General features: G+C 45.1%; 1 protein-coding gene across 1 annotated transcript; it reads left to right on the plus strand.

The window, feature by feature from the left end:
* Positions 1–7,742: 7,742 nt before the first annotated feature.
* Positions 7,743–11,354, plus strand: LOC138563378 (zinc finger protein 84-like). Its single transcript, XM_069642854.1, has one exon. It carries the CDS (start codon positions 7,743–7,745, stop codon positions 9,579–9,581), a length of 1,839 nt encoding a protein of 612 aa, XP_069498955.1. The 3' UTR covers positions 9,582–11,354.
* Positions 11,355–12,597: the final 1,243 nt, after the last annotated feature.

Raw genomic sequence — 12,597 nt, forward strand, 5'->3', positions numbered from 1 at the left:
AAGGATACTAAACATTCACCACATTACAGGGCCAGGCATCTGCGAGAACGAGTTTGTGCGGAGCTGATGGGAGGTGGAGGGGGGAGCCAGGGCTGGCTGTGCACGGCCCTGGGGAGAGTGAGAGACAGGCCTTTTAAAAATCATTCCTGGGCTTAGCAAAACATGGCGTTCGGGACGGCACAAAATGGAGTCTCAGTGTAAAGGCTTTGGTCATTCCGAGTTGGGTGGTTAGGGGTTACAGGTGCCGGTAAGGATGCAGGTGCCGGTAACCCCTTACCGCCCTATTCCGAGGTTACCTAACGGGACCCGCTAAGGACGTCTGGTCCTCAGCGAGTCCGGTTAGGGGACTAGGGCGCAAATAACAGGCCCGCTATTTGCAGGCCCGTTATTGGCGCCTTCCCCATTCCCTTTGAGCCCTACGGGGGTCGAATGGGAATGGGGAATGGTTTTCAGAATGGGGACTTTCCGGGTCGTTCTAGATTGGAATGACCCGGAAAGTCCCCATTCTGTCTACGCAGACCCGGACCCGGGTTTGGATGCAGCCATGGTGTTAATAGCACCATGGCTACCTCCAAACTCGGAATGACCCCCTTTGTCTCTTGCTTTTGTTTATAATTTTAGTATTAAGTCCGAATTAAGCAAGCAGACAAACAGGGGGGGATGTCTCCCACCTTTAGTTGACCCCATTTTACGCTGGAATGTCAAGGAGGATGGGAAGGACCACCTCTCCCTAACATGAGTAAGAATAGGTGTAGGAGCTGTGCGAGGGTACATTTTGAGCTTATAAGTTCCTAGATCAGTAGTAAATGCAGTTCAGAACTGTCCACAAAGTACGTACCTGATTGCAAACACGTCAACATGCCCCACGTGAGGTCACGTGAGACGGTCCGGAAAGTCTGCGATGATGTCAGAAGTTTGCGCATGTCGACAAACTCAAAATCCATGGAAAAAGTTGCAAAAAGTGTATGGAAGTGTTAAAAATGATGCTGAAAGGTGGGAAATGGCAGCGTTTTAAGGTGACATTTTGTAAATTGGACAAAAAATTTGCTATATTGGTGTAAGTATGAAAGTAGGAAGTTGTAGGAAATTAGCATGCGCTGGTGAAAACCCATTTAAATCACTGAAAAAACTTTGTTAAATGGATGTAGGGACGTTATGGTTAAGTTACACTAATAACCTATGAAATTCACTGAAAAAACTTTGTTAAAGGGACGTTATGGTTAAGTTACACTAATAACCTATGAAATTCACTGAAAAAACTTTGTTAAAGGGAAGTTATGGTTACAAGTAAAAATGAAAAACCTCAGAAATCAGGCAGTTATGGTAAGCTAAGCAACCATAACTCGCGCCACCACCGTGCACTGCTAAAACTAACACCCAGGACATCAAAAATGACATCACAAATGTCATTGATGACATCGCTGATGTCATCACATGTGAAATTAATTTTGCTGAAAAGTCCCTACAAAGTCCCTGTTTATTTGAGCGCGAGCAGCCGGCGATAGTATAGACATGGGGATGGATTCTAATAGGTCTTTTAGGCCCTGCTCTTCACCCTGTTTTTGTGCTTGATAGAGGGCTCTGTAAAATTGCACAAACATCTCATTAATGGCCTGCTCTGAGTGGCGCTGCACCTGGTGTTCATCCCTAACACCCACTATATGACACCGGCCCCCTTCTAGTCTTACCATATTAGACAGAGTTCTTCCTGGACTCCTCCTTCGACCTATCGTCTCGCTGCAGTGGGTCTGGCAAAATACTTAATTTCCCTGTCTGCCAACTTCCAGAAATCCTCTAATTGAGTTTTAAATGCAGCTAGCTCCAGGGTTTTAAGCTGGTCTTTGTTGTCTGCTATGCCCCTACGTATTGTGCGCAGTACCCAAAAATCACGTGACATAGCCATGCACCTAATGTATACCTTGAACATTTACCATAGCACTGGAAGTTGGGGCAGAGAGCGGCAATGCGGTGGGCACCAAGTGCCAGGTATTGGTTGAACAGCCAGGAGGAGAGGTTAGACCGCTGGGGAACACCACAGATAGAGATGGAGATAGAGGAGATGAAGGACCCAAGTTGGACCTGCGAGGGTCGATCAGAGAGGAAGGAAGTCAGCCAAGCCAGGGCCTGATTGGTGATACCCAGGTTATCACGGAGACGGTTGAGCGGGATGGCATGGTTGACCGTGTCAAAGGCAGAAGAGAGATAAAGTAAGATGAGGACACAGGGGGTGTTGGAATCAAGGTTGGAGAGCAGGTCTTCACGGATGTTCAGGGGAGCAGTTTCTGTGCTTCTGGCAGCTCTGAAGCCAGACTGATGGTCGTGGAGACAACCAACAGATTCAGTGTGAAGATTAAGCTGGGAGATGGCCAGCTTTTCCAGGAGTTTGCCCAGGACAGGAGTGATGGAGATTGGACGATAGTTAGCCAGGCAGGAAGGGTCGGCAGAGGGTTTCTTAAGAAGAGGGTGCTTCAGGGGGGAGGGGAAGACTCCAGTGGCGAAGAAGTGGTTGCAGAAGTCAACCAGAACAGGAGCCAGGGTGTCAATGTGGTCCTTGATGGTTTTGGAGGAACAGGGATGAATTTGTTTTTACAAGACTTTCATAGATCGGACTTGTCTAGAAACCTCGTCTGAGGAGAACAGGGGAAAGGCAGTGAAGGAGGGAGGGAGGTGGCCGAAGAAGGGCCAGAGAAAGAGCAGGGAGTAGAGGGAGGAGGGGGAAAGGAAGAGAGAAGACAGGATGTCCTGAGTTTTAGAGATGAAATGAGAAGCCAGGGCTGTGCAGGGGGCCTGGGAAGGGACAGGAGATGTAGAGACTCCAGCAGGATTGGCCAGCTCCTTGCAGATTTTAAAGAGGTCGGTCGAGTTGTTAGATGCCTTGGAGATGCAGGCATGGATGAGGGCTCTCTTCTTGGTACGGACGGAGAGCCGGTATTGCCTGTGTAGCAGGCGGCAGGGCAGTTTGTCAGAGGATGTACCGGAAGCACGCCATTTCCTCTCAGCCACACTGCACTGAATTTAAGGGTGACGAGGTCTGAGTCGTACCAAGAGTTGCACTTGGCTTTGGGCTTCAAGCGGATCCTCATGACAGAGGCAAGAACATCGAGAGTATCAGATATAGCAGAGTGGAGCATGGAAAGGGCTGTGTCAGGGTGTGAGTCAACCAAGGGGGGAAAGGGGGTGAGAAAGTGGCAGTGAAAGCCTCATCTGACACACGCTTCATAGGGTTAGCAAGTCTGTGTTGAGTAGGCACATCCGATGGTGTATCTGGGTCTGATTACTAGTTTGTGGTGAAATTCAGCTGACGTGGACTCCACCCCATACCACCATTCACCAACAGTTGGGGGTGATTGGTATGTTAGCCTCAATGTATGCAACAGCCTCCTCTGGAATCATAAAAAACAAAATTTTACCCCAGTGCTGTATGCGAACCTTGCCGGAAAAAGCATTGCATAGGAAGTGGCCATCTCACGGAGCATGCGCTTAACACCCATGAAAGATTTTCGTTTCAGCTGGGCTGCAGCAGAGAAATCCAGGTAGATGTGTATTGTCGTGTTTTCATAATTGAGAGGACCCTTCTCCCTGGCAAGCATCACGGTCCCGGTAATTCAGGAGCTTTGCAATAATTGCCCTGGGGGGGGGGGCTCCAGGCAAGCCTGTACAGTTGGTGTTCTATGGGCACCTTCAACAACACACATAGCGGAAAAGCTCTGGCCTCCAAGCAAGTCTTTAAGCAGTTTTTCAATAACCATTTCGATTGTGCCGCTGCCAAAGCCTTCCAACCGTCCCACGATGCGTATGTTCCTCCTCCTTGATCCAGACTCGAGGTCGCTTTAGATAGGGCCTTCTTTAGGTCTGTGGCAATTGTCTTCACCTGGGACTTAATCATATGAACATCCTCAGCTGTCACAATTCACGTTTCAGCCTCCATCATTCTGGCCCATACACGCTACATTTTGCAATTGAGGGTCTTTATGTTTGTTGGAATGCCATCTACCGTGTCCGTCATGGAGGCAAAGCCAGCTTGCATGCTTTCCATCAGCTATTGAACGTTTGGGGCATCAGCAGGCGGATCCATGTGGCTCGCTGTCACCTGGGTCGCAGGGGATGCCTCTGCCTGGGGCTGGCTAGATTGACACACAAATGCCTCTATTTTATTTTGCTTCCTCGGGCTGACTCCCCCCTTGGTCATGGTTACGGGTGTAGGTTTGTAGATGGGCAGGCAGTTGCAAAAGTATGGGGTCTGACATTTCAAGAGGTCCTCTGCCACAAGCAGTACAATGTGATGCCCAGTTCCAGTCTGCCAATCTTCTAGTCCTCCCCCTCAAAGTGCTTGGGCTAGATGATACAGCCACCAACAGCTTGCCCGTGGTCCTAATCTGCAGCCCCAAGTAACACCCACTGCAAAATCAGGAGCAACTTCAGAGCGTGCGTGTTCCTGGTGTCCCCGCAGCTGGGCCAGTAAATTGTGCCTCAACTCAGAGATCCAGCCTGCCTGCGTGCGTTTGTGTCACTGAGAGGGCAGGAGGCTGTGACAAGCTTCCGGCCCACACGATAGCCCTTCCAACAAGCAGCTGTGTAGCGTCTCAATTGCATGCCAGACAGTCTAGCTGGAGCGTTTCCTCACCCGAGTTTTACTCCGGTGGAGGGCCACTGGGGTTCTCCTTCCACACGGGCATATAAAGTAGCTGGGATACGTGCAGCACCCAGCTAGAGCGCAATCTCTCTGCCTGTGCCTCTTTCCCCAAAGCAGCCACGGACCTTGGCCTCCTTTGCGTTCCCCACCAGGCGGCAGGAGTCTTCGCACCGCACCAGTCCCCAGAGTCGGCTGCCACGTCACCAGCCTGCAGGCCACTCGGACCATGTTACTGAGAGCGGGAAGGCACACCAGCCCCCAGGAACAGATGTTCACCAAAGTTTCAGGACACAAGCAGTGACTCTCCTAGCGTCGGTGGCACATATTATATCACCGCTCCGACCCCTCTTAGCGGAATCCACAGCACATTATGCAAGCTGCATGTTCCGGTGCTCAGAGAAAGGCAGCCATCTTATGCCTGCTCAACAGCGCCCCCATTTGTAGAACATTCTTAAGTGGCAGTTGGTTTGTGGAAGTTGACTATGTTGATAGGCTTTCATATAGAATCTGTTTAAGGTATCAGGTAATAAAATTACAGCAAAAATTTCACCAGTAAAAATAATTGCGGCAAAAATGCTGTGATTTGACCCGGTAAAGGTGTACCCCATTATACCATTTAAGGTGAGCGGGCGTTACATGGGTGTCCCCTGCTCACCTTAAATGGCATAATGGGTCCAGGGGTTGCAGGGGTGTCCCCTGCACCTTTTAAATGATCGTGGCAGCAAAACCACAGCATTTTTTGCCGCAATATTTTGTATACACGGCCATTATTCCCGTGATTTTAAGACATGGAACCCTGTTTAACTGATTAGTGGATATTTGTGTGACTGTAAGCAGGCAATGAGGGAGTGTTACAAACATAACAGTAAAAAGGGTAGACGGGCTGTCTTCTGCGATGGTGTGCACGTGCAACCCGGGTTTTTAATGATGCACGGCGTGGAGAGGGAATAGTGCGGAGACTGAGGATAGTCATAAAGGTGCATGGATTATGGTCCTTGTATGCTAGAGAAATGTGTTTGGGACAGAAAAGGATTTCTGTGCTTTTTTCTCTTTCTGTACTATGCAATTGTCTATTATTCCCATTAGCATAGTATAACATGCTAATGGGAATGTTGGAGAATCTTGAGTCAAACATCTGTACTGAAAAATGTAAAGTAGATGGAGAATTATTTTCATGAAGATGGAGTTCATTTTACAGATGTCAGAAATTTGTTTTTTCTTTACAATGTTAGGATTGCATTGAAAACTTTCCTGTAAGAAAATTGTAAGGGAAGATTTACAGTGTACAGTACTACTGTACATAAAAACAAAAAAAAAGGCTAAAAGGTATTTGTTAACAAACCCCAAAAAACAATCAAAAAACAAAGGTTCTTCTGAGAGCCACCACTAAATAATAAATAACTGAAATTGAATTTAAACCCCCCCAACTCCTTTGAATGGCGGCCCTGATGATTAACATATCCTCTTAACCTGATTGTCACCCACAATGATTTTTGTCCTTATGTTCTTGGATGATAACATCTTCAGATTAAATAAAATACTCACTATTTCTACTGCATGTCATCTCTGTCACATGACATGTTATCATTGGAGCAACACTACTCTGCCAGCTATCGGGGTGCCTATCCCCAACAAATGGCACTCTATTATTCAAAGTTGTGTTAGTTACTATGTGAGCAACTAATGCACAGCAATGTTACTGAGAAGCCATCTGCCTGTTACATGTGATGCCGGCGACTGTGAACGTGTTGAAACTAATATTGTGCTTCTCCTTTTACTTCAATAGGTGATAGATGGCCCAGAACACGCAACAACAGTGATTGTTAAATTCCCTGGACTATTAAAGAGCAAAGCTTCAAACCAGCATTACAGACTGATGATGGCAACAGTGTTAGATAATGATGGCAACAGTGTTTGAAAACGATGGCAACAGTGTTTGAAAACGATGGCAACAGTGTTTGATAAGGATAGCAACAGTGCTTGATAATGATAGCAACAGTGCTTGCTAAGGATAGCAACAGTGCTTGATAAGGATACCAACAGTGCTTGATAACGATGGCAACAGTGCTTGCTAAGAATAGAAACAGTGCTTGCTAAGGATAGCAACAGTGCTTGATAAGGATACCAACAGTGCTTGATAATGATAGCAACAGTGCTTGCTAAGGATAGCAACAGTGCTTGCTAATGATGGCAACAGTGTTAGATAATGATGGCAACAGTGTTTGATAATGATGGCAACAGTGATTGCTAAGGATAGCAACAGTGTTTGATAATGATAGCAACAGTGCATGCTAAGGATAGCAACAGTGCTTGATAATGAGAGCAACAGTGCTTGATAATGAGAGCAACAGTGCTTGATAATGAGAGCAACAGTGCTTGATAATGAGAGCAACAGTGCTTGCTAAGGATAGCAACAGTGCTTGATAATGATAGCAACAGTGCTTGATAATGAGAGCAACAGTGCTTGCTAAGGATAGCAACAGTGCTTGATAATGATAGCAACAGTGCTTGCTAAGGATAGCAACAGTGCTTGCAAATGATACCAACAGTGCTTGATAATGATGGCAACAGTGTTAGATAATGATGGCAACAGTGATTGCTAAGGATAGCAACAGTGTTTGATAATGATAGCAACAGTGCATGCTAAGGATAGCAACAGCGCTTGCTAAGGATAGCAACAGTGCTTGCTAAGGATAGCAACAGTGCTTGATAATGATAGCAACAGTGCTTGATAATGATAGCAACAGTGCTTGCTAAGGATAGCAAGAGTACTAGCTAAGGATAGCAACAGTGTTTGATGTGCAGAAAAGACAAGGTTTTTGACTTTGCCTATTATTTCGGAGAGAACACATACGAGTGCTAGTTTATATACATTCAGAGTGTAAGGCTAGTTTGTTTCAATAATTGTTTTGAAACACCAGTAAATTTAACATACCACTATCCATGCGCTGAATATTTTAAAAGGTTCAGTCAGAGGAAAAAGTGTGTTTGTCACCAGAAAGGATCTACAGATGAAATAGCTCACCTGTGCCCTGAATTTGAGGAAGGGTTCAGTGAAAAGGTTTCACCGGACAAAATAAACTGGCGAGTAACCTTACATGTGCACAGAATGTGGAGACGTTTGCCATCTGAAGAACATACGTATTGCCCACATCAAGACCTAGGTGAAAACCCTTATCGGTGCACTGAATTTGAGAATACTTACCATTTGCATAATGCATTTATCTGCCAACCACAAGTACATACAGGCCAGAGACATGTGTGCACTGAATGTGGGAATGAGTTTCCTGATGAGGGACATCTTACTCACCACCAGAGAACACATACAGGTGGGAAACCTCATGTGTGCAGTGAATGTGGGAAAGGGTTTGCTCAGAAGGTACGTCTTATTAGCCTCCAGAAAAAACATGCAGGTGAGAAACCTCATAAGTGCACTGAATGTGGGAAAGTGTTTGCTCAGAAGGGACATCGTATTCACCACCCAAGAACACATACAGGTGAGAAACCTCATGTTTACATTGAATGTGGAAACGGTGTTGCTAAGAAGGGAAATTGTATTAAGCACCAGAGAACACATACAGCTGAGAAACCTCGTGAGTGCACTAAATTTGGTAAAGGGTTTGCTCAGAAGGAACCTCTTATTAGCCTCCAAAAAACACATACAGGTGAGAAAGCTCATATGTGCACTGAATGTGGGAAAGGGTTTCCTGATGAGGGACATCTTACTCGCCACCAGAGAAAACATACAGGTGTGAAGCCTCATGTGTGCACTGAATGTGGGACAGGGTTTTCTCAGAAGTCAGATCTAACTATCCACCAGAGAACACATACAGGTGAGAAACCTCATGAGTGCACTGAATGTGGGAAAGGGTTTGCGCACGAGGAAGGTCTTATTATGCACCAGAGATTACATACAGGTGTGAAACCTCATGTGTGCACTGAATGTGGGAAAGGGTTTGCTCAGGTGGGACATTTTATTAGCCACCAGAGAACACATACAGGTGAGAAACCTCATGAGTGCACTGAATGTGGGAAAGGGTTTGCTCAGGTGGGACATCTTATTAGCCACCAGAGAACACATACAGGTGGGAAACCTCATGTGTGCACTGAATGTGGGATAGGGTTTGCTCAGAAGCGACATCTTATTAACCACCAGATAACACATACAGGTGAAAAACCTCATGTGTGCACTGAATGTGGGAAACGGTTTGCTCGGGTGGATAGTCTTAGTATCCACCAGATAACACATACAGGTGAAAAACCTCATGTGTGCACTGAATGTGGGAAACGGTTTGCTCGGGTGGATAGTCTTAGTATCCACCAGAGAACACATAAATGTGAGAAACCTCATGTGTGCATTGAATGTGGAAAAGGGTTTGCTCAGAAGGGACATCTTATTAACCACCAGATAACACATACAGGTGTGAAACCTCATGTGTGCACTGAGTGTGGGATAGGGTTTGCTCAGAAGGGACATCTTATTAACCACCAGATAACACATACAGGTGTGAAACCTCATGTGTGCACTGAATGTGGGATAGGGTTTGCTCGGATGGATAGGCTTAGTATCCACCAGATAACACATACAGGTGAGAAACCTCATGTGTGCATTGAATGTGGGAAATGGTTTGCCCGGGTGGATAATCTTAGTATACACCAGAGAACACATACAGGTGTGAAACCTTATGAGTGCATGGAATGTGGGAAAGGGTTTTCTCAGAAGGGAGATCTTAATAGCCACCAGAGAACACATACAGGTGAAAACCTTATGAGTGCAATGAATGTGGGAAAGGGTTTGCTGAGAAGGGACATCTTGCTAGCCACCAGAGAACACATAGGTGAGAAACCACATGTGTGCACAGAATGTGGAAAAAGCTTCAGTCTGTGCAGTAACCTTATTAGGAACCAGAGTAAACATAAACTTGAGTATCCATTTCAGTGTACCTAATATGGGAAATACTTCTGTGCACCGGATGTTCTTATCCACCAGGAGGGAGGACATGTGGGTGGTGACATCTCTTCTGCAATTGAAAATTCAGAGAGGAAGCAGTGATTCTTCAATGGGACAGCATTTGGCTATTTACTAAAACTGTTATGAGCCTGCCTCCACAGCTGTTCCCAGTTTCCTTTAGCACGCAAATAGTGGCTAATTATGGTTGAATCTCTGCTGGTTAAAAATCATCCCTTCTGGAATATTCCGAAAGGAGGCTGTACCATCTGTGTTAAGGTACCCATCCTATGGAACACTTTGCCTAAATTAATGTGCACCAACATTTTGAAAAAGCTTAAAGACTCAGTCGTTGAATCAATGACTATAGGCCCTCATTGGATATATGGGGCAAACTGTTCCATGATTTGTAGAAACTCTGTAAAGAACAAATGCATATTTTATTTTACATGAATTGTTATATGTAGTGAAGCGTGAATTACAAAGATGTTGCATTTTCTATTACTTTAAAAAGGGCCTCTATTGGGAATGAGAATTCAATTTTTACACCACTACAACATTCCAAATGATGCCCTCTTTATCACAGTCGGAGAAGGTTGTATTCTCACATGGCTAATTAGACTAAGCTTGGCACATCACATGGGAAAAGGCAACGTTTATCAGGGAGAAAACATGGAGAATGGAATCCATAAAACTGGAATTTCCAATATTTCTATGAATGGCACACCTGGAATGCCCTGCGCGCTAAACGCTGCAGTGTTACACTTTTACAACACATTGTAGGGCACTAGACTCTTTTCCGGATCCCCTCTAGTGTCTTACACTATTGCCTAGCTCTAGTGAAACACCTTTCATCCCCAGCTCCCCTCTAGTGTATTACACTATTGCCTATCTCTAGTGAAACACCTTTCATCCCCAGCTCCCCTCTAGTGTATTACACTATTGCCTATCTCTAGTGAAACACCTTTCTTCCCCAGCTCCCCTCTAGTGTCTTACACTATTGCCTATCTCTAGAGCAACACTCTTCTCCTCAGCATCCCCTCTAGTGTATTACACTATTGTCTGTCTCTAGTGGAACACTCTTCTCCTCAGGACCCCCGCTAGTGTCTTACACTATTGCCTATCTCTAGCGAACACTCTTATCCTCAGCATCCCCTCTAGTGTATTACACTATTGCCTATCTCTGTGGACACCTTTCTGCCCCAGCTCCCGTCTACTGTCTTACACTATTGCCCATCTCTATTGGAGCACACAATATTAGTAGATAGTTGCCTGGCCTGGGGTCAGCATGTGGAGATACAATTGCATAAGGGAGGCTGCATGGCCACTCTCAAAGCACAGTTTTAAAAGAAAGAGCATGGAATAGATGTCAAGTGTCACATTCACATGTAAGTTAATGAATTAAAAAAGGTAACATTTTATGAATAGAGTAGAAAGGGCGAATAGAATTCTTCACTGAGTTGTTAGACAATAAACCCATGCACATTCGGAAATGAAATGGTGCCTTTTAGTCTAAAATGAAAGTGTTGTGGGTGTAACAATATCATAGCCATTATCTCTGAATTACAAGAAGGAAGAGTGAACACAAATGTTTACAAAATGAAATTAGTCCTGGATAAGCTGACACGTCGAATGTAAACCTTACCTGTGTTCATGAACTGAATGAAATGCTGATTAAAAGAATATTGAACTTCAGCTTATATGTAAAAATACATTGTTAGTAGTACCTCCATTTATATGTTAAATCTTTGGAATAAACTTCTTCCTGGAACACAGGCACGTTTATTTGTTTTAAGTAGTGTGGTGGCCATCCTTTACTTTTAAGTACTTTAGATGTAAAATACGCACAACATCTTCCCCTGGTTCCTCTTCCCTCAATTCCCTCCCAACCTTACTTTCTGACCTCTCCTGCAATAAAAAAAAAAGGTTCCTTTAGGAACCACCTTTCACAATTAAAAAATAGACTAAAAGAAATAATCTTATAGACTCCATGTACTTTACATTTCTCAAAAAAGTAGATAGACTCAATAAGATTCTCCAACAATTACCGGGTCAACGGGGTAGTAATACCCCGGTGATTCCGGCAATCACGAAGGCGGTAATTCACTACGAGTCTGGCAGCAGCCTGCCGGTTTTTTCGGCACGGCTACCGCCGGACACGTAATGAGGCCCAATGTGTGAATGCAGTTCATGCGCCCAGCTTCTGTGGGTGCCCCTTTCCTGTGAATGCTGCTCCTGCACCCAGCTTCTGTGGGTGCCCCTTTCCTGCAGGGACGTCATTTCACCAAAATGCCAGGAGACCCTTGACCTCTGATGACATCACAGGAAGTGATGTCATTTGACCCCCCTCGGATCCTACCCCCCAAGTGACATCACAGGAAGTGATGCCACACAACCTTGCCACGAACACAAGAACACAGTTCACTTTGCCACCGTGCATGCTTGCAAGTAATTCAGACATAATAAATGTCGGGCGAGCAAGTAGTTGACATTAAGAGGCTACTTGCATGGATGCCCATTGCCAGGCCTTTCAGGTTGCACGTTCTTTGGCGGCGATACAGAAAAACTCAGCAATCAAAAGATGACCTCACTGTTAATTGTGAGCCCATAAATTACTGCATTTGCCCCGTTTATGAAATACTGAAAAATGTAACGTTTACCGTGTGTTTTAAACTTGTTCAAATACTTCTCAAAACCAATGGCTTTAAAAAACATATTTGAAAAAGCCAAGTTGTATTTTATAATGTACAGCCACATTCTGGGCAACTCTCCATCCATTGGGCCCTGACAGACTATTTGTCAGTTAAACTCCCCTTGTCATGTGTCCCTGCAAAAGAAGTCCTCCAGGTGACCTTTCTATGCTCTGAAGGCGGCTTATGGGTTAAAGTTGAAGCTTCTAGTTTATAAAAAAGAAAAATTCATATATATTTGTGTTCATTTTTAATACTGGGGTTGCAGGGCCGCAGTTGCGACCTCTGGCGACCCCTAAATGACGTCCCTGCTTTCCTGTGAATGT

Source organism: Ambystoma mexicanum, chromosome 1q (assembly GCF_040938575.1).
Source record: "Ambystoma mexicanum isolate Mex_15411 chromosome 1q, UKY_AmexF1_1, whole genome shotgun sequence".
NCBI classification, from domain to species: Eukaryota; Metazoa; Chordata; class Amphibia; order Caudata; family Ambystomatidae; genus Ambystoma; species Ambystoma mexicanum.